The sequence below is a fragment of the Erythrolamprus reginae genome, chromosome Z (genome assembly GCF_031021105.1).
Source record: "Erythrolamprus reginae isolate rEryReg1 chromosome Z, rEryReg1.hap1, whole genome shotgun sequence".
Classification (NCBI taxonomy): domain Eukaryota; kingdom Metazoa; phylum Chordata; class Lepidosauria; order Squamata; family Dipsadidae; genus Erythrolamprus; species Erythrolamprus reginae.
In genome coordinates this window covers 141,683,482-141,705,712 of record NC_091963.1, presented here as the reverse complement: position 1 = coordinate 141,705,712, position 22,231 = coordinate 141,683,482, and the positions used below count along the sequence as shown (strand labels likewise).

The following is a 22,231-nucleotide window of genomic DNA, read 5'->3' as shown; positions in this document are numbered from 1 at the left end:
ATAGGGATTTATCCTCTATCCTGGTGCTCCTTGATCTCTCAGTGGCTTTCAATACCATAAACCATGGTATTCTTCTGCGCTGAGTGTCAGGGCTGGGAGTGAGAGGCACCATCTTCCAGTGGTTCTCCTCCTACCTCTCCGGTTGGTAACAGACAGTCAGTATTATTGGGGGGGTCAGAGGTCAACTCCTAGGTCCTTCCCTTGTGGAGCTCCTCAGGGGTTGGTCCTCTCTCCCCTGCTGCTTAATATCTACATGAAACCGCTGGGTGAGATCATCTGAGGATACAGGGTGAATTGTCATCAGTATGCTGATGACACCCAGTTATACATCTCCACCCCATGTCCACTCAGTGAAGCAGTGGAAGTGATGTCCCAGTGTGTGTAGGCTTTTAGGCTCTGGATGGGTGCTAACAGGCTCAAACATAACCCTGACAAGACGGGGTGGCTGTGGGTACTGCCTCCCAAGGACAATCTCATCTGTCCATCCATCACCCTGGGGGGACATAGAGGGTCTCCAACTCAGGGGTCCTTCTCAATCCACAGCTGACCTTAGAACATCATCTTTCAGCTGTGGCAACAGGGGGCATTTGCCCAGGTTCACCTGATGCACCAGCTGTGGCCCTATCTAGATAGAGAATCTTTGCTCATGGTCACTCATGCCCTTATCACCTTGAAGTTCAACTACTGCAATGCTCTCTGCATGGAAATACCTTTGAAAAGGGTTCGGAAACTACAAATTGTGCAAAATGAAGCCGCATGAGCAGTGATGGACTTGCCCAGACACATGTATATCTCTCCAACACTCCGTGGTCTGCATTGGTTGCCAATTGGTTTCTGGGCTCATTTCAAACTGTTGGTTATGACCTATAAAGCCCTACATGGCATAGGACCAGAATACCTCCAAGACCGCCTTCTGCCACATGAATCCCAGCAACCGGTCAGGTCCCACAGAGTCGGCCTTCTCCAGGCCCTGTCAATTAGACAATATTGTTTGGTGGGACCTAGGGGGAGAGCCTTCTCTGTGGGGGCCCAGGCCTTCTGGAATCAGCTCCCACTGGAGATTTGTCCTGCCTCACTCAACTTGCTTTCTGTAAGAGTCTGAAGACTCATTTATACTGCCAGGCCTGGGGCCATTATATCCTTTCCCCCTGGCAATGAATGTGTTGAGAGAATGTTGAGTGAATGGAATGATTGTTTTTAATGCTTTTTGGGGTTTAAATTTTTTTAAATTAATTAATTGGATTCAAGATATTGCATATTGTTTATTATATGTTGTGAGCCACCCTGAGTCCTCAGAGAGGGGCGGCATAGAAATCTATAAACTTATCAATTCTAATAATTTATTTATTATTTATTTTATGTTTATAGAAACACATACTGGTTATTTAATTTTTTCCATCTAGTGAATGAAAACTTGGAATTATTTCTTTCATAGGGTCAGAATGTCATCATCATCAATTTCTAAAAGCATAAGTAAGACATACCAGTAGCCTCACCAGGAGGACAAAAAACAACTCCTGAAATGTCTTCAATAGAAAAACAGGGACAAACTATCATTACAACCTCTACAGGATCATTGGATCTATTCCAGGAATACATGATAAAAGAACAAGAAACAATGATGAAAGCTCAAGAAGCAGTCTTTAATAATCATGAAGAAACGAAAGGAAAAATTGAAAAATAAAAGGAGATATCAAAAAAATAAATATTAGGATGAAAAATATGCATGAAACAATTGCAAAACATGAAGAAAAAGAAAAACAATTAAAGAAAGAAATGAGAGAACAGAAAAAAAATAGTAAGAAATGGAACAGAGGCTTAGAGTGGCAGAGAGCTGGAAGAGGCCATGCCCCAATTGGGAAGGGACAGGTCCCTGCTGAGGCCCATGACCCTTGATCCCTCACCAAACCTCAGACAATTTAGGCCTACAGGCAAAGGGCAGGATAGTACTGGATCCTCACAAAGTAATCCTTCCACCAGAGCCTCAGACATTATGTCCTTGGACAACATTGACTGTGGGATAGAGATGTTAGACCACACCTAGATTACCGCATTCAGCTTTGGTTACCACACTACATTGACTGTGGGATAGAGATGTTAGACCACACCTAGATTACCGCATTCAGGTTTGGTTACCACACTACAAAAAAGACATTGAAACTCCAGAGAAAGTACAAAAGAGGGTAACCAGAATAATAAAGGGACTGGAAACCAAAACATATGAGGAAAGATTGCAGAAACTGATGAATCAGTCAAAGCCAACATCTTCAACATCTTCTTCAGCTCAGTCTTTGTTAACAACAATGGCTCAAGTCCAATATTTCCTAGATGAACCACAAATAACCTCAGTGATCTTACCCAAATTGAGTATTCAGAAGATAACATTAGAAAGACATTACACAACCTAAAAACATCTTTATCTATTGTACCTGATGGACTATATGCATACTTCTTAAAAAAGCTCTCCTCCACTTTGGCTGAACCTCTGAGCATAATTTTTAATAAATCTTTCAGTATTAGCTCCCTACCCACACTATGGTCACTTGCCACAGTCATCCCTATCTTCAAAAAAGGAGGCCCAAGCAATGTTGAAAATTATAGACCTATCTCTTTGTGTTGTGTCACCTGCAAAGTCATGGAATCAATCATAAGCCAATCCATTACACTCCATCTTGAATCTAATAACCTTCTCTCCAACAAACAATTTGGTTTCAGAAAAAAAAATACCCCATAACCTACAACTCTTACACTACAAAAACATTTGGACCACCCAACTTGACCAGGGTAAATCAATTGATGCAATCTATATTGACTTTTGCAAAGCTTTTGATTCACTTGTTCACAACAAAAGAGGAGCCACATACAAATCTAATTAATAATAATAACAACAACAACAACAACAATAATAATAATAATAGGAAGCTTCTCAAGGTGAAGCAAACTAAAGACCAATACAGAAAAACTGTAACTCAATGTCGTATGGACAGTTGGCGGAATAAAGCATTGCATGGCTAGTTCTTGGAGAAGATTGAAGGCAAAGTGGATAAAGAAAAGACCTGGTCATGGCTTATAAGTGGAACACTCAAAAAGGAGACAGAAGGGCTAATACTGGCAGCACAAGAACAGGCCATTAGAACATAGAAATGCTGTCAAAGCCAGAATTGAAAAATCAACAGACGATCCAAAGTGCGGACTCTGTAAAGAAACAGATGAAACAATCGATCACATACTCAGCTGCTACAAAAAGATTGCACAGAACTGACTACAAGCATAGACATGATGCTGTGGCACAGATGATCCACTGGAACTTGTGCCGGAACTACCATTTACCAGTGGCAAAGAACTGGTGGGATCATAAGCCCAAAAAAGTGGTCGAAAATGAGCAAGCAAAACTACTCTGGGACTTCCGACTTCAGACTGACCGAATTCTGAAGGATAACACACCAGACATTGTGATCGTGGAGAAAAAGAAAGTATGGACCATCGACATTGCAATCCCAGGGGACAGCAGAATTGAGGAGAAGCAGCTAGAGAAATTAGTGAAATACAAAGATCTAAAAATCGAGCTGCAACGACTCTGGCATAAGCCAGTGAAAGTGGTCCCAGTGGTACTTGGCACGCTGGGCGCAGTGCCAAAGGATCTCAGCGGACATTTGAAAACCATCGGAATTGACAAAATCTCCATCTGTCAATAGCAAAAGGCCACTTTACTGGGATCAGCAAACATAATTCACTGCTACATCACGCAGTCCTAGGTGTTTGGGAAGTGCCCGACTGGTGATGAAATATGAAATCCAGCATAGTGATCTCGTTTGCTGTGTTGTATTGATATAATAATAATAATAATAATAATAATAATAATAATAATAACAACAACAACAACAACAATAACAACAATAACAACAACAACAGCAACAGCAACAGCAACAGCAACAACAATAACAACAACAGCAGCAGTGGGTAATATTGAAGAAGTAAGGGGCGTTCATACCTAGTTTTAGGTGATGATGGATTGGTTTTGGATGATGATGGATTGGTTTTGGGTGATGAGAGATTGGTTTTGGGTGATGGGAGGTTGGATGATGGATTGTGATTGGTGTGGTAGTCAATGTATAGGTCAGTATAACTTTGATCTTGAAGTCTTTTAAAACAGCCCTGGTATTGTGCCTAATTTACCACATTGGTAGAAATCCTTTGTGACCTGTATGAATAATTTTATTTAGAATTTTTTAAAGTCTTTCCACAATAATTACCATAAATATTTTATAATTGGCATTTAATAACAAAATCGGTCTATAATCATTAATTTGTATTGCATTGGCACCTTCTTTCAAGATCATGCCTATGTACATCTCCCTCCACGGTTCTGGCATTTTTGTTTCTAGTAATGTTTCATTATATAGCTGCATATGTTCTAGTGTATCCCAAAATATTTATAAAATTCTCCTGGGTATCCATCTGGTCCTGGAGATTTATTATTTTTCTGGTTTCTAATCACTTTTTGTAATTCTGTAAGTGTATTTTCCTTGTTCTACTACCTTCCGCTCTGAGTCTCCGGAGAGGGGCGGCATACAAATATAATAAATTATTATTAAATTATTATTTTTGTACTTTCCATCCTCCCCCCTCTTTCCCAACCCAGCCACTTTCCCCAGCCCATGATTCTTACTGCAGAGGAGAGAGGATCAGGGGAGGGAAGGGGATACAGACTCCTAAAGGGGAGGGCAACCAAGTATGAACTTTCTCCTGGCTTTAGAAGCCCTGAGCCAGAGAGAACAAGAAAAAAAGATGGAAGGAGGAAGAGGTGAGGGGGCTGGACTTTGGCAGGGTGGGGAGAAGTGCCCCAGAAAAGAGGAGTGGTGGGGGAAAGAGAAAGAAAAAATAGAAGCAATTGGGTTTTATACTAAATAGCAAGGATGATGTGTATGTGTATCTCGAGCTCTCTATTGCACCGGGCTTTAGCATGCATGTGAAAGTAGGAATTGTGGTGTGGGGAGAGTGGTTGGGTTGGGAAGGGGAGAGGATGGAGAGCACAAAAAGGAAGGTAGTGGACACATTAAAAAGTGAATAACCTTCTCCCTCTTTTGCAGCCGACAGCAAAAGAGGAGAGTGAAGCCAAGCACAGAGAGAAGACACCGATTTGGGGGGAAGGAAGGGAGGAAGAGGGGGTGCATGTGTGTGTGTGTGAGAGAGAGTGAATGCGCAGGTGCACAAGTGTGTGGAGGATCCATGTGTGTGAGTGGGGAGCATGCGTGTGTGGTTTTTGTTTGGTTCCTTTCAACCTTCACTCCCACCCACATCCAACCCCTCTCGCTCCCTCTCTTTCCCTCCCCTCCTTCTTCTCCTCCTCCTCTTGAGTTCCCCCACCCCGCTGTTTCTCCTCCGATTTCAGCCCAGCTGAAACACCTGTGTGGCATCTGAATGGTAAGATACCCGTATACTTATTGTGAGGTGGCCATCCCTTTGAAAAATTTCCCCCATAAGAGAGCCTAAATATTGATTAGGTGAGCGATCATACACCGAAAAAGGCAATGATCCCAAGGATCCTCCCAAGGGTCCCATACCATCCCTCCCATAACTTGCCCATCAACCACCCCAAAAATCAATGGAACAACCAGAGTTGGGATGCCAGACAGACAGATTTTTGACAGACAGACACCACACCCAGCTCAGGGGATTGCCCTCTTCGCCCTCCCTTTTCTCCTCCTTGCCACATAACCTGCCAGTTGCTGCAAGGAGAAAAAAAATGCAATAATGCTAATTTAAGACTGTTAAAACTTCAAAGCTTAGAAAAAAGAGCTTTTAAAATAATGTCTCTTGATAAGAAAATAATAAATACATGCATGCACAAATTAAAATATAACCCCCCCGCTCCTTCTCCTAAAAAAATTGCTTCCAGACAGGAAAGGGAATGAAAAGTAACAAATCCTGTGATTGGCTGGCGGCCAAGTGTCCCCTGCGTCCAAAAGGCCAGGACGAAAATGCTTTTGAGACCCATTTGGCAAAAGGGCCAGGGAGAAAAGGCAGCAACCAATGGCTGGGGGGCAGAAGGCTGGGGACGGAACAGGCTCAGCCAAGTGGAGGAGGTTAAAAGTCCTAGACCCCTCTCTGTTCTATGTTTTCCAAAACATCTCTCCCTCTCTCTCTCTCTCTTTCTCTCCCCCTCTCTCTCTGTATTTTAGGAGCAAACCAAAATATGTAGTCAGCAAAATATACAAAAAAATCTGTCAACTATTTCTCAGAGAATTGAAATGTCATCAGTATCTCATATTTTCCACATACTCTTTTAGAAACTGAATATTTGGGCATATATATATTCTAATTTTCCCATCTCATGCTGTTTAGTTCACAAGTTGTCAACTTTCTCAAAGTGTCTCAAATGGTTCTCCTGATAGTCACATTTAACTTTTTAAAAATATTTTAAAAATATTAGATCAATGTGCATCCTTGCTTCTTGATGTGAGAAGCTTTTGTGACAATTGTACTGAATATTTTATTACTTGAAAAATTGAAAAGGTTGGACATATAGTTATCTCTTCTATAATTATAAAATTAACTATGATTATCTATGCACCTGTTCCAAATCCCTTAGGACCACAAACCCATGTTGTAAACTTTGTTTACCATTCTAATGGCAATCCAAATTATTTGTCAGTTAATCACTGATAAATCGACAATGAAAACCTTTCTTGATGGAGTTTGAATGACATTAGGAGGATACTGTATCCATCCATGCTCACACTCTGAATGAATGATTCATTCCTTAATTATTTATCTACATAGCTGGATATTCTGCATTTCACAGGAAATTTATAGGCTTTTTAGGCAATTTTGTAAAATTGTCGTTCAATATCCTGATGAATGAGAAGAAGTAAACAGACAAAGAATTTTATTGATTGTTGGGGTATCAACTGTAGTTGTTTTCTGTGGTAAAGTAACAATACCTCTGAATAAAAGATTCATTCCATAATTATTTATCAATGCAATTGGATTTTCTGATTTCACAGAAGATTTATACGATTTTTAGGCAATGTCTTCTAAAACTGCAATTCATTTTTCTGATAAATGAGAAGAAGCAAATAGACAAGCAACTTGATTGATTATTGAGCTATCAACTATAGTTGTTTTCTTGCTGTTGTTATTAGTAACAATGCCTCAAACAGCACACACCGTTCCTGGTATTAATTGCAATGTTAATGATCCTCTTCCTATTCTTCACAAGTACTCACAGTCTGGAGATTTGACTATTGCTAGCATTATTTCTCAAGTCTATACTTTTTCTAGTCCAATTCTTTTTGATCGTCACCCTTCCAGCGAACTTCAGGATGAAGTGATGTAAGTGACATAAGATTTCTACACCATCATTAATTCACATGGCACAAAGAGCAAGTTACTTTGTACTGCTATAATACACTATAATATACTTTATTTTCATCTTTGTAAAAAGGATAATTTATCTTTGTATTCATTCTTTATTTTGTTATTCAATTTCTATAATTGTTCCAGTATGACTTTGTTCCAAAAGTAAATATTCTAAGAGATATGCTAAAAATCCATGAATGAAAAAGAGCAAGATCTATTTCTAACAATTCATAGGTGTTGTTCTTAAGCAAAACTTCCTGGAATAGCTTTATATGGCTTAATATTTAATTGGACTTGGTTGTCATTGAATCCCAGAGTTGGCCTTCTCCGGGTCCCATCAACCAAACAATGTCGTTTGGCAGGCCCCAGGGGAAGAGCCTTCTCTGTGGTGACCCCGGCCTTCTGGAATCAACTCCCCCCAGAGATTAGAACGGCCCCCACCCTCCTTGTCTTTTGCAAATTACTCAAGACCCACCTTTGTCGCCAGGCATGGGGGAGTTAGGATATTCCTTCTCCTAGGCCATTACAAGTTATGTATGGTATGTTTGTGTGTATGTTTGGTTTTTATAATAAGGGGTTTTAGTTGTTTTATTAAATTGTATTGTTATATGTTGTTTGTTATCACTGTTGTTAGCCGCCCCGAGTCTGCAGAGAGGGGCGGCATACAAATCCAAATAATAATAATAATAATAATAATAATAATAATAATAATAATAATAATAATAATAATATCTAAAGATCCATAGCCAGAAGTCAAATTTTACACAGAGTTCAAAGTACAGTGGTACCTCTACCTAATAATGCCTCTACTTATGAACTTTTCTAGATAATAACCAGGTGTTCAAGATTTTTTTGCCTCTTCTCAAGAACTATTTTCCATTTACAAACCTGAGTCTCTGAAACTGTAACCAGAAAAGATGGGGAGAAGCCTCTGTGGGGCCTCTCTAGGAATCTTTTGGGAGGAAACAGGGCCTCCACCCTCTCTGTGGTTTCCCCAATCACACACATTATTTGCTTTTACATTGATTCCTATGGGAAAAATTGCTTCCTCTTACAAACCTTTCTACTTAAGAATCTGGCCACAGAATGAATTAAGTTCATAAGTAGAGGTACCACTGTACCTCAAGAATCTCTATTGATTGAAAATCACTTCTTGTATTTGGGGAGCATAAACCCAATTCCTAAAGAATTTGTTGTTCAGGAATGCAGATTTGTAATATTAATTTTGTTTAATTTTGTTTTTCAGTGATAAACTGAATTATATATATCATCCTTTATGAAATGATGTGATATAGAACTGAAACATAATATGTGTTGCAGTCTTTAACTAAGGATTTAATTTTCATGACAGGGTTGTGTTTCAGAGTTACCAATATGTCCTGGCCCTGGCTTTTGCTGTAAACCAGATCAGTGAAAATCTCCAGATCTTGGCCAATGTCACCCCTGGGTTCAACATCTATAATAGCAATTTTAGTCCAAGCTGGACCTTCCTTGCTTCAATGAGACTTCTTTCCATGCATAGCACATTTATCCCAAATTATAAGTGTGGCTTGGGGAACATTCCCATTGCAGTAATTGGAGGACCTGACATCTGTCTTCACATGTTGAACCTTCTGTCTCTCTACAAAATTCCACAGGTATTCCCAGGATTATATTAATTTCTTTCAGTTCCCATTATAATTAGTTGCAATTATTTAGAAGCAATGTGTTTGGGACAAGGGAAGTATTTCAGTATGAGGTTAGGCTTTGGGGTTCTTCATTAAAAGAAATTATTCACGAAGTGTAATTAAATGGACAAATATTTATCTTTATGAATCATTAAAACAGCTACCTCTTTTTCTATATGCTTAAAGCTCAAGGCACGGTATTTGCAAAGTATCTGTTTGAAAGAAGAAGTATACATCCCAAAATATTACTTTTTAAATATGAAAATCATCTTGAAATATCTTCAGTTTTCTTTTTAAAAATTAAAGGTTGTCATTCATTTAGAGAAATTGATACTACTTGTTATTTTTATTAATATAAATCATGGTAAAATACACATTCTAACTCAATAACTGTGTCTGACTAGGTGTGAGAGACAACCTCCCCCAGACCCCCACCCAATTTTGGAATGATGGTTAAGGGGTTCGTTGGAGTGAAATGACCTTAGTCATTTCCAATGCAAAAATGGACTTTTTTCAACCTTAATCTCCCTCTACACATTTTGCAAAAGGAATCTCCAAACCATTACTCTTTGCAGAGGATTGTTGGAGACCATAAAAGGATGGTTAGCTCCCTTATTCTATACTTCACATGTTTATATAATGACCTTATTTGGGAATCCTCTGTAAGCCTATATTGCTATTAGTTAGTTGTTCTTCAAGGTGTAGGTATTAGTCACCAAATATGAAAGTTTCTTAACAGAACAGAGTCTGAGTATATTGAAGAGAATGGAAATGATAATGCTAGTGGAAAATATCAAGAATGTTTATCTAACTTAGAACAGAGGTGGTATTCGTCCAGTTCTATCCGGTTTGGTCGAACTCTTAGTGTTGACTGTAGGTGGCCCTGCCCACTCACCAGGATGTAATCACATCCCATTTATTCATGTTTTTGAGGCTGTGCACATGCACAGAAGTTAAGTGAATACCACTCATGACTTAGAATGTATGTGAGACACCTAGGTACCAATTGTCCAGTTGATTGGTGTCTGGCTCACCCTTATTTGGCTCAGATGGGATTTTGATGCCTCTTGCCCAATGTACTGTACCACATTATGTACTGTACGACATTCACCTAAGCTTTGAACTGAAACCTGGGTATGAGTTTTCTTGATGTTTAAAATTCAAAAAATATACTTTTATTCAGATCAAGAAAAAGAGACATTAATACAACTTTTTGGTTTGGTTTGGCTTCTTTTACAAAATTTTCTAGCTTACATATGGCTCTGCTCCAGTAATGAATAAAGAAACCCAAGATGTATTTTTGCAACAGATGTTTCCCAATGAAGCCTTACAACATCAAGGAATCCTTCTGTTGCTGTTATATTTCAGGTGGACCTGGATTGGTCTTCTTTCCGTGAAAGATGAAGCAGGAGAGAAGTTTGTACAGGATGTAGTCCCCAAGTTCTCTCAGCATGGAATCTGCTTTGCTTTTATGAAATGGTTCCCAAACGTAGCTTTTTACAGTGATTTTATGGAAGTGATGGATAAAGGACTTGAAATATATAAAGTTCTCATGAAAAGCACAACCAATGTGATAATTATTTTTGGTGACCTTCGGACCATGTTAATTTTAAGAACACTTCTCCGTTTTTCAGTAGTAGAAGATTTAGGACTGAGAGAAAAAATCTGGGCTATGCCAGCACAAATGGATTTTGCATCTGTATCCCTTAACAAAAACTGGGATATATGTTTCATCCATGGTGCTTTATCCCTCTCCTCTCATTCAAAAGAAGTGTTTGGATTCCAGGAATTTCTTCGGAGCAGAAATCCAACAACTGAACAACATGATGGCTTTATCAAAGACTTTTGGGAGCAAGTGTTTGATTGCTCATTTCCCAAGTCTAAAAAAAGAATTAAAAGGCCTGAGAACCTCTGTACCGGAGAAGAGAAATTGGAGACACTTCCTACTTCTGTTTTTGAACTTAGCATGAGTGGCCATAGCTACAATGTATACAATGCTGTCTATGTTGTGGCACATGCTCTGCAATCATTGTATTCTTCTAAATATAAACAAAGAAATTGGGTGAATATGGAGAGGCAGAAGTTTCAGGATCTACAATCATGGCAGGTAAGTCTACATTAGAGAACATCAAAACAATCTTGAAAAATTCTCCATAACAAAATCTACTTGATCTTTTTCTTTAAATTCAATCTGTAAAAGACACTCAATATTCACAATACAAGCTTAAAGGATAGAAGAAATTATTAAAGTGGCACCTCTACCTAAGAATGCCTCTACTTAAGAACTTTTCTAGATAAGAACCAGGTGTTCAGGATTTTTTCTCTCTCTTCTTAAGAATCATTTTCTACTTAAGAACCCGAGCCTGGAAAAATTTCCCAGGAAATTTGAGAGCGGAACAAAGGTCCAGCCAGTTTCCTGCCATTCCCCCCTTAATCCTGGCCATCTTGGGCTTTTCTGGGATGCCAGAGGAGCCTTTCGGTGGTGCTTAAGGAGGCTTTGGCAGCAGTGTTCCCTCTAAGGCACGTAGCATGCTATAGTGTGCTGGTTTTTCCCTCTCAGCATGGGAATTTTGAATTCCCATGCAGAGGACCTTCTCCTCTCCTCCACGGTTTGGTGTCGGCAGCCAGGACTGAGGCTGCCCCAGCTCTGATACCCACCCGTGCGGCATCAGAGGAGGCATTGGCCTCCTCCCCACCACCGTGCTGGGGGCTGTCCTCTGGAGCCGGGGCTTGGCCCTGAGTTCTGCCTCCTCCCCTGCCGCCATGCTGGGAGCTGCCCCCTGGAGCTGGGGGCGATGGGCCTGGGCTCGGCCTACTCTGCCTACTCTGCCCTGAACTAATATAATAATATTACATTACACTATACTATACTATACTATACTATACTATACTATACTATACTATACTATACTATACGATACGATACGATACGATACGATTCGATTCGATACGATACGATACGATACGATACTATACTATACTATACTATGCGCATGTGTAAATGCTCCATTCACAAGCATGCATGTTTCTTTGTGCAATTTGGCTTCTGCACATGCTCAGTAGCCAGAATCAGCCCAAAACATAATTGAGGATTTTATCAGCTGTGCTCAGGCAAAGGAATATAGGTCAGTTTAAATTGTGGGGGCAGGCGGAAAGGGCCCTTTTACAAGCAGCAGAATAGGAAAAACCTTCAAAACAGTAAAAAAAAATTTTTTTTAAAGATGGGCGCCCATGGACTGGCATGAATGAACCAGATCCATGATGCCATAGTAACATGACCAGTGAGTTGTATATTGTATTGTATTTATTAGATTTGTATGCCGCCCCTCTCTGAAGACTCGGAGCGGCTAACAACAATATAAAAAGACAATGTAACAAATCTAATATTAAAAATAATATTTAAAAAACCAATTTAAATAACCACTCATACATACAAGCATACCATGTATAAATTCTATAAGCCTAGGGGGAAGGGAAATTTCAATTCCCCCATGCCTGACGACAGAGGTGGGTTTTAAGGAGCTTGCAAAAGGCAAGGAGGTTGGGGGCAACTCTGATATCTGGGGGGAGCTGGTTCCAGAGGGTCGGGGCCGCCACAGAGAAGGCTCTTCTCCTGGGTCCTGCCAAACGACATTGCTTAGTCAACGGGACCCGGACAAGTCCAACTCTGTGGGACCTAACCTGCCGCTGGGATTCGTGTGGCAGAAGGCGGTCCCGGAGATATTCTGGTCCGGTGCCATGAAGGGCTTTATAGGTCATAACCAACACTTTGAATTGTGACCAGAAACTGATCGGCAACCAATGCAGTCTGTGAAGTGTTGGTGTAACATGGGCATATCTTGGAAAGCCCATGATTGCTCTCACAGCTGCATTCTGCATAATCTGAAGTTTCCGAACACTTTTTAAAGTAGCCCCATGTAGAGAGCATTACAGAAGTCGAACCTCGAGGTGATGAGGGCAGTGTGAGCAGTGAGTCCCGGTCCAGATAGGGCCACAACTGGTGAACCAGGTGAACCTGAGCAAACGCCCCCCTCGCCACAGCTGAAAGATGCTTCTCTAATGTGAGCTGTGGATCGAGGAGGATGGCCAAGTTGCGGACCCTCTCTGAGGGGGTCAATAATTGCACCCCAGGGTTATGGATGGACAGATGGAATTGTCCTTGGGAGGCAAGACCCACAGCCACTCCGTCTTATCCGGGTTGAGTTTGAGTCTGTTGACACCCATCCAGACCCCAACAGCCTACAGGCACCGGCACATCACTTCGACTGCTTCGTTGACTGGACATGGGGTGGATATGTATAACTGGGTATCATCCGCATACTGATGATACCTCACCCCATGCCCCTGAATGATCTCACCCAGCGGTTTCATGTAGATATTGAACAGCAGGGGAGAGAGGACTGACCCCTAAGGCACCCCACAAGGGAGTAACCTCGAGGTCGACCTCTGACCCCCCACTAACACAGACTGTGACCGACCGGATAGGTAGGAGGAGAACCACTGGAGAACAGTGCCTCCCACTCCCAACCCCTCCAGCTGGCGCAGAAGAATACCATGGTCGATGGTATCGAAAGCTGCTGAGAGTTCAAGAAGCACCAGGACAGAGGACAAGCCCCTGTCCCGGGCCTGCCAGAGATCATCCATCAACGTGACCAAAGCAGTTTCCGTACTGTAGCCGGGCCTGAATCCAGACTGCTGGGGACCTAGATGTTGTTAATGATTTGGGTGATCTGGTCCAAACTGGAACCCACCACTGATGTGTATGTGTGTGTGTGTGTGTGTGTGTGTGTAATTATGTTATAATTATATTATATAATTATGATTTTATAATAAATGTTTTATAATTCTCCACACTTGCATAAAACAACATGGTTAAACAAATCATGCATCTTGAGAATGGACACATAGTACCTGAGGAAGAACTGAAAAGTAATCCAAGATGAAAAAGATATGCCATGCGCCATTATTTGGGAAACAAAATCCAATGAGTGTCCTTATAAGCAGCATGAACAATTTAATGCATTATTCTCATTCTATTAGATTGAATACCACAGCCAGTAAAAAGTTGCTACAGATGGTTTCCCAGGATTCCTACAGTCAATGATTCACAACACATTCTTTACAAGCATACATTTAAAATTTGAGGAAAAAAAATAGGTGAGGCATGGGGTGGGCAGGAATAGTCAAACTGGCAGGAATTGTCAAAATCTCTGAAGACAAGGTCAGGATCTTGAGAAAGTTGAATAATGAACTCTATCCACCAAAATTAATTTTAATGTGGAGAAAAGCAAAGTTTTACATTAAGATAGGAGATATTAAAGGTATAGGTACAAATTAGGCAAGACATGGCTGAGAAAGAGAAATTATGAAGGGAATCTTGGAGTTCTAGTGGATTATCACTTGAATATGAGCCAGTCGCCACCAAAAAAGCTAATTCAATCCTGCATTGTATAAACAGAGGCATAGAGTCAAGATCACATGAAGTATTAGTACCACTTTATAAAACCCATGTAAGACCACACCTGGAATACTGCAACCAATTTTGCTCACCATACTACCCCAAAAAATAATAAATGTTGAAACTTTGAAAAACGTTAAAACATATGAAGATGATTTGGGTTTGGTTAGTTTAAAGAAAAGAAGAGTTATGAGTGACATGATAGCAGTATTCCAGTATTTGTGGTGCTGCCACAAAGAAGTGGGGGGGGTATAATTATTCTCCAAAGTACCAGAGGGCAGAACAAGAAGCAATGGTTCGAAACTAATCAAAGAAAAAAGCAATCTGGAATTGAGGAGAAATTTCCTAACAGTGAGGACAATTAATCAGTGGAACAGCTTGCCTTCAGAAATCATGAGCGCTCCATCATTGGAAGAGATTCGACAGCCATTTGTCTGAAATAGCATAGATTGTCCTGCTTGAGCAAGGGGCTGGACTAGAAGACTCCCCAGGTCCCTTCCAGGTCTAGTCCAATCCAGTCCAGTCTATTTTCTGTTCTGTTCTATTCTATTCTATTCACAGATGTCATGAACAAGGACTTAAAATTGTCCATGAAGGTAAAGCCTCCTTGAAAGAGCAAGGAGAAGATTCAATTTCCATCTATGAAAAAATGAATTTCTCCTCCTGTCATGTCTGAAGAACCACTGTTACTGTTTAAGCAATAGCAATAGGATGGAATAACCTACATAGCAACTTGAGATTTAGCAGAAATTAAAAAAAATTACCTTCCCTTCATGATATTTCTGTTTCTTTCCAATCTAGCTTCGCCCTTTTCTGAGAAGTGTCTCTTTCAACAATAACGTTGGTGAAAAGATCTATTTTGATAAATATGGAGAACTTATTGGAGGACTTGATATTATAAATTGGATCACTTTTCCAAACAGGTCATTTTCTAAGGTAAAAGTGGGAAGAATAGATCCATTTTCTCCTCCAGACAAAATCTTCAATATCCATCTGGAGTTCATCACATGGCCAGAAAACTTTAATCAGGTAAGAGGCAGGGTCATCTGCAGGGGTAGCCAGCAGGCAGAACGGGGTGGAATGCAGTTCCACCGGCAGAAATGAAGCTGTATGCCCAGCTCCAGCTGATTGGCAGCAGTAACTTCTGGGATTACCAGTCTCAGCTCCCTTTCCCCCCTGCTGCTGCGTCTATGCTCCTCGCTTTTTTCCTCTTTCCTCCTTCCTGGCCTCTGACGACCTTCCATCTCTCCTGCCCGGCTCCCCTCCAGCCTCACATGGCCACTTCCTGCAGCTAGGAAGGAGAAAAGAGGAAAAAAGCAAGGTGTGTGCAGCAGCAGCAGCAGGGAAAAAAAGGAGAACTGAGCTGAGCCGTGTGCACCAAAGCAATCTGGGCTGCAGTATTTTTCACCTCCGAAGCTCTCACTCCACCCACAGCTGATAGGAAAAGGCATTGTGTGACAATAATAACCATGAGGTTTACATAGCAGCAAATTCTTGATCTGAAATTTGGTAAAGCATGAGCAAAGTTCTGTACTAAACTAATAGTTGTTTCTCAATAGCTCTTTCTCTATCCCTGATGGTTCCCATGACATTTTTTTTCACTCCATAGAAGACAACATTCATCCCTGCAACACTTAATGTTTTACTATCCATATTCTGGCAAAGAAGATTTATTAATATTCCTCTTCAGAATTGCCTAAATCCATGCTTGGATGGATTGAGAGACAGATTTCTGAATATTGTTATCATCCCCCTCATATCACTTTTGGAGGTCTGATTCAATAATTGTCTCTTAAAAGAAGACAGCAGGATTTTTTATTGGCAGATCAACTTTACTGAAATCAATAGGAAAAGTGCCAGTTTAGGATGAATTTGGATTGCTATAAAAATTGTGGTCTAAATTTGGACACTTATCTATTTAAATATACAATAGCTGACCATCTCATTAGAATGTACTCTGGGTGGTATAGCACAATTAATTTAAACTGCAATATAAAAAGGAGGCTCGGTAGTTAAAGATGCTGAGCTTGTCAGCTAGAGAGCTGACAGCCTGGGTTCAAGACCCAGGCTCTGTGTAATGAGTGAATTTATTTATTTATTTTATTTATTTATTGGATTTGTATGCCGCCCCTCTCCGAAGACTCGGGGCGGCTAACAACAGTAATAAAACAATGTACAATAATAATCCAATAAATACTAAAAATGATTAAAAAACCCATTAATATAAAAAACCAAACATACAGACAGACATACCACACATGAAATTGTAAAGGCCCAGGGGGAAAGAGCATCTCAATTCCCCATGCCTGGCGGCAGAGGTGGGTTTTAAGGAGCTTACAAAAGGCAACGAGGGTGGGGACAATTCTCATCTCTGGGGGGAGTTGGTTCCAGAGGGCCGGGGCTGCCACAGAGAAGGCTCTTCCCCTAGGTTCCGCCAAGCGGCATTGTTTAGTTGACGGGACCCGAAGAAGACCCACTCTGTGGGACCTAACCGGTCACTGGGATTCGTGCAGCAGAAGGCGGTCCCTGAGATAATCTGGTCTGGTGCCATGAAGGGCTTTATAGGTCATAACCAATGCTTTGAATTGTGACCGGAAACTGATCGGCAACCAATGCAGACTGTGGAGTGTTGGTGTAACATGGGCATATTTGGGAAAGCCCATGATTGCTCTCGCAGCTGCATTCTGCATGATCTGAAGTTTCTGAACACTTTTCAAAGGTAGCCCCATGTCGAGAGCGTTACAGTAGTCGAACCTCGAGGTGATGAGGGCATGAGTGACTGTGAGCAGTGACTCCCAGTCCAAATAGGGCCGCAACTGGTACACCAGGCGAACCTGGGCGAATGTTTGTTCCTGCCCCAGCTCCTGCCTACTTAGCAATTCAAAAGCATGCAAATGCACGTAAATAAATAGATGCAACTTTAGTCATACCTATTATGACTATAAATTAGTGGGAAGTTGTCAACATTCCATACTCCTTTGGCTACAGATGGAATCTGCAGCATGCCCTCTCTGTTGGATCTTTATACTACAATGAGACATTGAATTTTGAATATTGCCATGCCCAATCCTAGAAACCTTTCAAAGGAATTTTGACAAGTTTGTGTGATAACTTTTTTGTGGAGGAGTTGTATGACATGTTTCATCAATTGTTAAATACATTGAAAGAAATTGACAGCTAGATTTAAGTGAAATATTTAGCATACACATTTTTTTAAAAGAATGTTGTAGGTACTAACAGCCATTTCCCAACTCTTTGCTTATTAATCCAAAAAGTCTTGTCAGTATTTGCCATTTGTCCATTTTAAAAATGTTGATTTTGCAGCATGAAGTAAACCTCAAATTTGTTTATCTCTCTATCCATTTGAATGCTAACATATTATTCTTATTTTTGTGGGAATAGGCATACCCTATTTCTTTGTGTAATGATCATTGCCAACGAGGCTATAGGAAGACTAAGAAGGAAGGGAAGCCATTTTGTTGTTATGATTGCCTTCCATGTCCAGAAGGGAAAATTTCAGCTGAAAGGGGTAAGAGATAACATGTGCAGAGGGTTATTTTAGGAGAAAACTAAGTAATGAGAGTGAATTAGCTTCTGAGCAGTCATTTAGATACGTATTGTATGTAATCATTTTTTCCTTGTGAAATTATTCATAATATAAAAGTGCATAAATGGATAAATATACACTTCAGATCAGTGGTGGGATCATGCTGATTTAACAACTGGTTTGGCGGTGGCATGCCTTGAGTGCATATGCACAGTTTAATGAAAACTTACCTTCTGCACTAATGCTGGGGAGAAACACAGCTGAGTCATGGTAATCCGCTCTGCCAGGCAACTCAGCTGAGAAGTAAAGCATGCATGTGGGTGGGCAGGCCCACCTGATCATTGGAACGAACCGGTTCACTCCCAGTTCATTGTCAGAGTATCCTGGTCACCTGAACCAGTCCAAACTTCTAGAATCTCAACCCTTCTTCAGATATAAACACAGGGAAGATGCAGAAATTCACTATCAAGTATCTCCAAGGAGAGAATGGGACATAAAATAGATACCAATAACAATAGTTTTACAGCACTCTATAAGTAGTTTACAAAATCCTCATATTGCCCCCAACAAGCTGGGTTCTCATTTTATCGACCTTGTAAGGGTAGACAGCTGAGCCAACCTTAAACTGATCAAAAGACTAGAAGAATTGGCAGTGAGCAGAGTTAGTTTACAATACTGCATATTAACCATTTATTTATTTATTTATTTTGTTCAAAATACAATAATACACAATGAAGGTTATAGAGGATACACTCGAAGTAAAATATATCAAAGAAATAATAGAATAGAAAATACAGGAATAAAATTTATTAATCAGAGAATATAAGAAAAGATATAGGGATAGAAGAGAAGATATATGAGATATAGGAGAGACAATAGGACAGGAGATAGAAGGCATGCTAGTGCACTTATGTATGCCCCCTACTGACCTCTTAGGTATCTGGAGAGGTCAACCGTGGATAGTCTAAGAGTAAAATGTTGGGGGTTAGGGGATGACACTACAGAGTCTGGTAATGAGTTTCACACTTCGACAACCCGATTACTAAAGTCGTATTTTTTACAGTCAGGTTTGGAGTGGTTAATATTAAGCATGAATATGTTGTGTGCTCTTGTGTTGTTGTGGTTGAAGCTGAAGTAGTCATTGACAGGCAGGACATTGCAGCATATGATCTTGTGGGCAATATTTAGATCATGTTTAAGACGTTGTAGTTCTAAGCTTTGTAGACCCAGGATTGTAAGTCTAGATTCGCAGGGTATTCTGTTTCAAGTGGAGGAGTGAAGGGCTCTTCTGGCGAAGTATCTTTGGACATTTTCAAGGGTGTTAATGTCCGAGATACGGTATGGGTTCCAAAGGAGGATGGGTCTGGAGAAAATTTTGTAAGCTCTGGTAAGTAGTGTAAGACTGCCAGAGCAGAAGCTACATAGGATTAGATTAACAACTCTTGAAGCCTTCTTGGCGATGTTGCAGTGGGCTTTGGCACTTAGGTCTTCTGTTATTAGTACTCCGAGGTCCTTAACCGGGGTTATCTGTGATAATTTGTTTATTCAGTTTGTATTTACAAATTTATTTGACAAATATAATAAATAAATAAATAAAAATATAATGATTAGTGTAACTGATTATAAATTATTTTTTGATTATTGTTTTTAGATACAGCTGACTGTTCTCCATGTCCAGAAGATCAATACCCAAATCAGAACAAAAATTCCTGCATTCCAAAAGTCATAACATTCCTATCATATGAGGACTCTCTGGGAATAGGTTTGGCTATCTGTGCTCTTTCTTTTGCTTCCACCACATCTTATGTGCTCAGGATCTTCATACAATACAGGGAGACTCCCATTGTCAAAGCCAACAACAGGAACCTCACCTACATTATCCTCATCTCTCTTCTATTATCTTTCCTTTGTGTCTTGCTATTTATTGGGCGACCAAATAAAATTGTATGTCTTCTTCGACAACCAGCATTTGGCATTATCTTCTCAGTGGCAGTTTCCTGTTTGTTGGCCAAAACCATTGTGGTTGTCTTAGCATTCATGGCTACCAAGCCTGGGTCCAAAATGAGGAAATGGGTGGGGAAGAAAATGGTGAGCTCCATTGTATTTTCCTGCACTCTTGTTCAAGTCATCATTTGTTCTTCATGGTTGATGACATTCCCACCATACCCAAATTATGATAAGCATTCAGTGTCTCAGGAAATTGTATTTGAATGCAATGAAGGATCGGTGACCATGTTTTACTGTGTCTTGGGATTTATGGGCTTCTTGGCCATTGTCAGTTTCTCTGTAGCTTTTCTAGCTAGGAAATTACCTGACAGTTTCAATGAAGCTAAATTTATCACCTTCAGCATGTTTGTCTTCTGCAGTGTTTGGTTGTCCTTCGTTCCAAGCTATCTGAGTACCAAAGGAAAATATATGGTTGCTGTGGAAATATTCTCCATTTTATCTTCCAGTGCTGGCTTACTAGGCTGTATCTTTGCCCCCAAGTGTTTTATCATCTTGTTCAGACCTGATCTAAACAGCAAGTCTTTGCTCATGAAGAGATAATTTTTAAATCCTGAAAATCATTATCAGTAACTAATGAAAATTCTGTTGGAATGAGATGAACTCGAAGTCCATCGATTTGTCATCATAGCACATTTTACCACATTAAGATAAATCAAAGTACTTTTATTACAGTGTGAGCAGATCTACAGTGTGTATTATTAGATATTAGATAGTCCTTGACTTAGAACCATTTGTTTAGTGACCATTCAAAGTTATGACAGTTTTGGGGAAAAAGTGATTTACAAGTTATTATTTTATTATTATTATTTATTGGATTTGTATGCCGCCCCTCTCCGCAGACTTGGGGCGGCTAACAACAATGATAACAAACAACATGTAACAATCACATTTACAATTGTTACATCACATTTACAATTGTTACAACATTCCAGACCTTCCCAAGTGATTTTGGACACGCATAGTCTATGAGAGAAGCTGGCTTGATTTAACAACTTTGTGCTTCACTTAATACCAATTGGCAAATATGGGAGTAAAATTAACAACTGTCTCACTTAGGAATAGACATCCCACACTCAATTATGCTTAAAAATTGAAAATTAGTTGCAATGTGACTAAACATATTTACATTGATTTTCAATATTCTAAGTAATGAAGATAATAAGGTATTTTCAAAGTCTGACAGAATTCTAGTGTCACTGTAGACATTGTATTTTCGGAAGGCATCAAGATATTGTCCATGTCTACACTACTTCAGAAATATAAAAAATATATATCCCAATTTTAAAGCATTATATAAAGCATTTGATATTTGTACATCACAACAGGAAAATCAACTTTGTAAAAAGACTTTTACCTGTATTAAAGCTGCTTGCCAATATCCAAAGAGCTGGATGAATAAAAACAGACTCTTAAGCCTCTTGAAGTCAGGACTCAAAAATTTGCAGTGTAGTGTGGACATAAAGAAAAGAGGACTCTATTTTATTTGTCCTTTCTTGTAATTTCAATCTCCAGAATTGAGAATTCAGTACTTAAAGTACTCTCTGAGTACTTTGACAATTCAGTAATTAATTCTTTGGAAAGCATATGTCTGTATTGCATAAAGCCTATTAAGTTTACACATGGGCATACATGCTTGCCTTGTTTGTTTCCTTGTTATCATTTGAGATATTGAAATATCCAAGATACAAAAATGTTCTCAATAGTCCTCTGTCATGTTCTGGCATTTAGCAGACAAGAAATGGGGACAGCAAAGTAAATTGTGTCTCATTTTTTATTTTGTAAGCTTGAAACCTGGCACAGTGTGACAAACAACAAAGAAAACAAAGTCAGTGCTATTGGGGTTTAGCCCTCCACCCCTTAAATGCTATCTACCTTACCCCCATAGTTTCACTCCCTTGACCCCTCCCCATATACTTCCCTCCCCAATACATCATCAATTTATCCACGTCTTTGCAGTGTCCGATCTTTTCATCCAGCATGCCATGCTGTTTTAGGGTACAACATACTCTCTGTGTCTGCACATCCTTCACCACCCATCTGGTCTGCTGTGCATCAGCTGTCTGCAAATCCTATCCTTCTGAGAGGTCCATAGATGTGGCAGGCTTCTCAGAGATGTGCTTGCTCTCTCCACAGCTGGCCGAACTCCAGCTTCACCCATTCCATGACATGGGTAGCTGGCACCCCACTCAA

The 22,231-nt window shown here is 40.0% G+C and overlaps 1 protein-coding gene across 1 annotated transcript; it reads left to right on the top strand.

The window, feature by feature from the left end:
• Positions 1-7,207: 7,207 nt before the first annotated feature.
• LOC139153734 (vomeronasal type-2 receptor 26-like) lies at positions 7,208-20,581 on the top strand. Its single transcript, XM_070728053.1, has 6 exons — positions 7,208-7,335; positions 8,828-8,999; positions 10,279-11,136; positions 15,289-15,516; positions 17,890-18,016; positions 19,686-20,581. Exons 2-6 carry the CDS (start codon positions 8,862-8,864, stop codon positions 20,579-20,581), a joined length of 2,247 nt encoding a protein of 748 aa, XP_070584154.1. The 5' UTR covers positions 7,208-7,335; positions 8,828-8,861.
• The last annotated feature ends 1,650 nt before the right edge of the window (positions 20,582-22,231 follow it).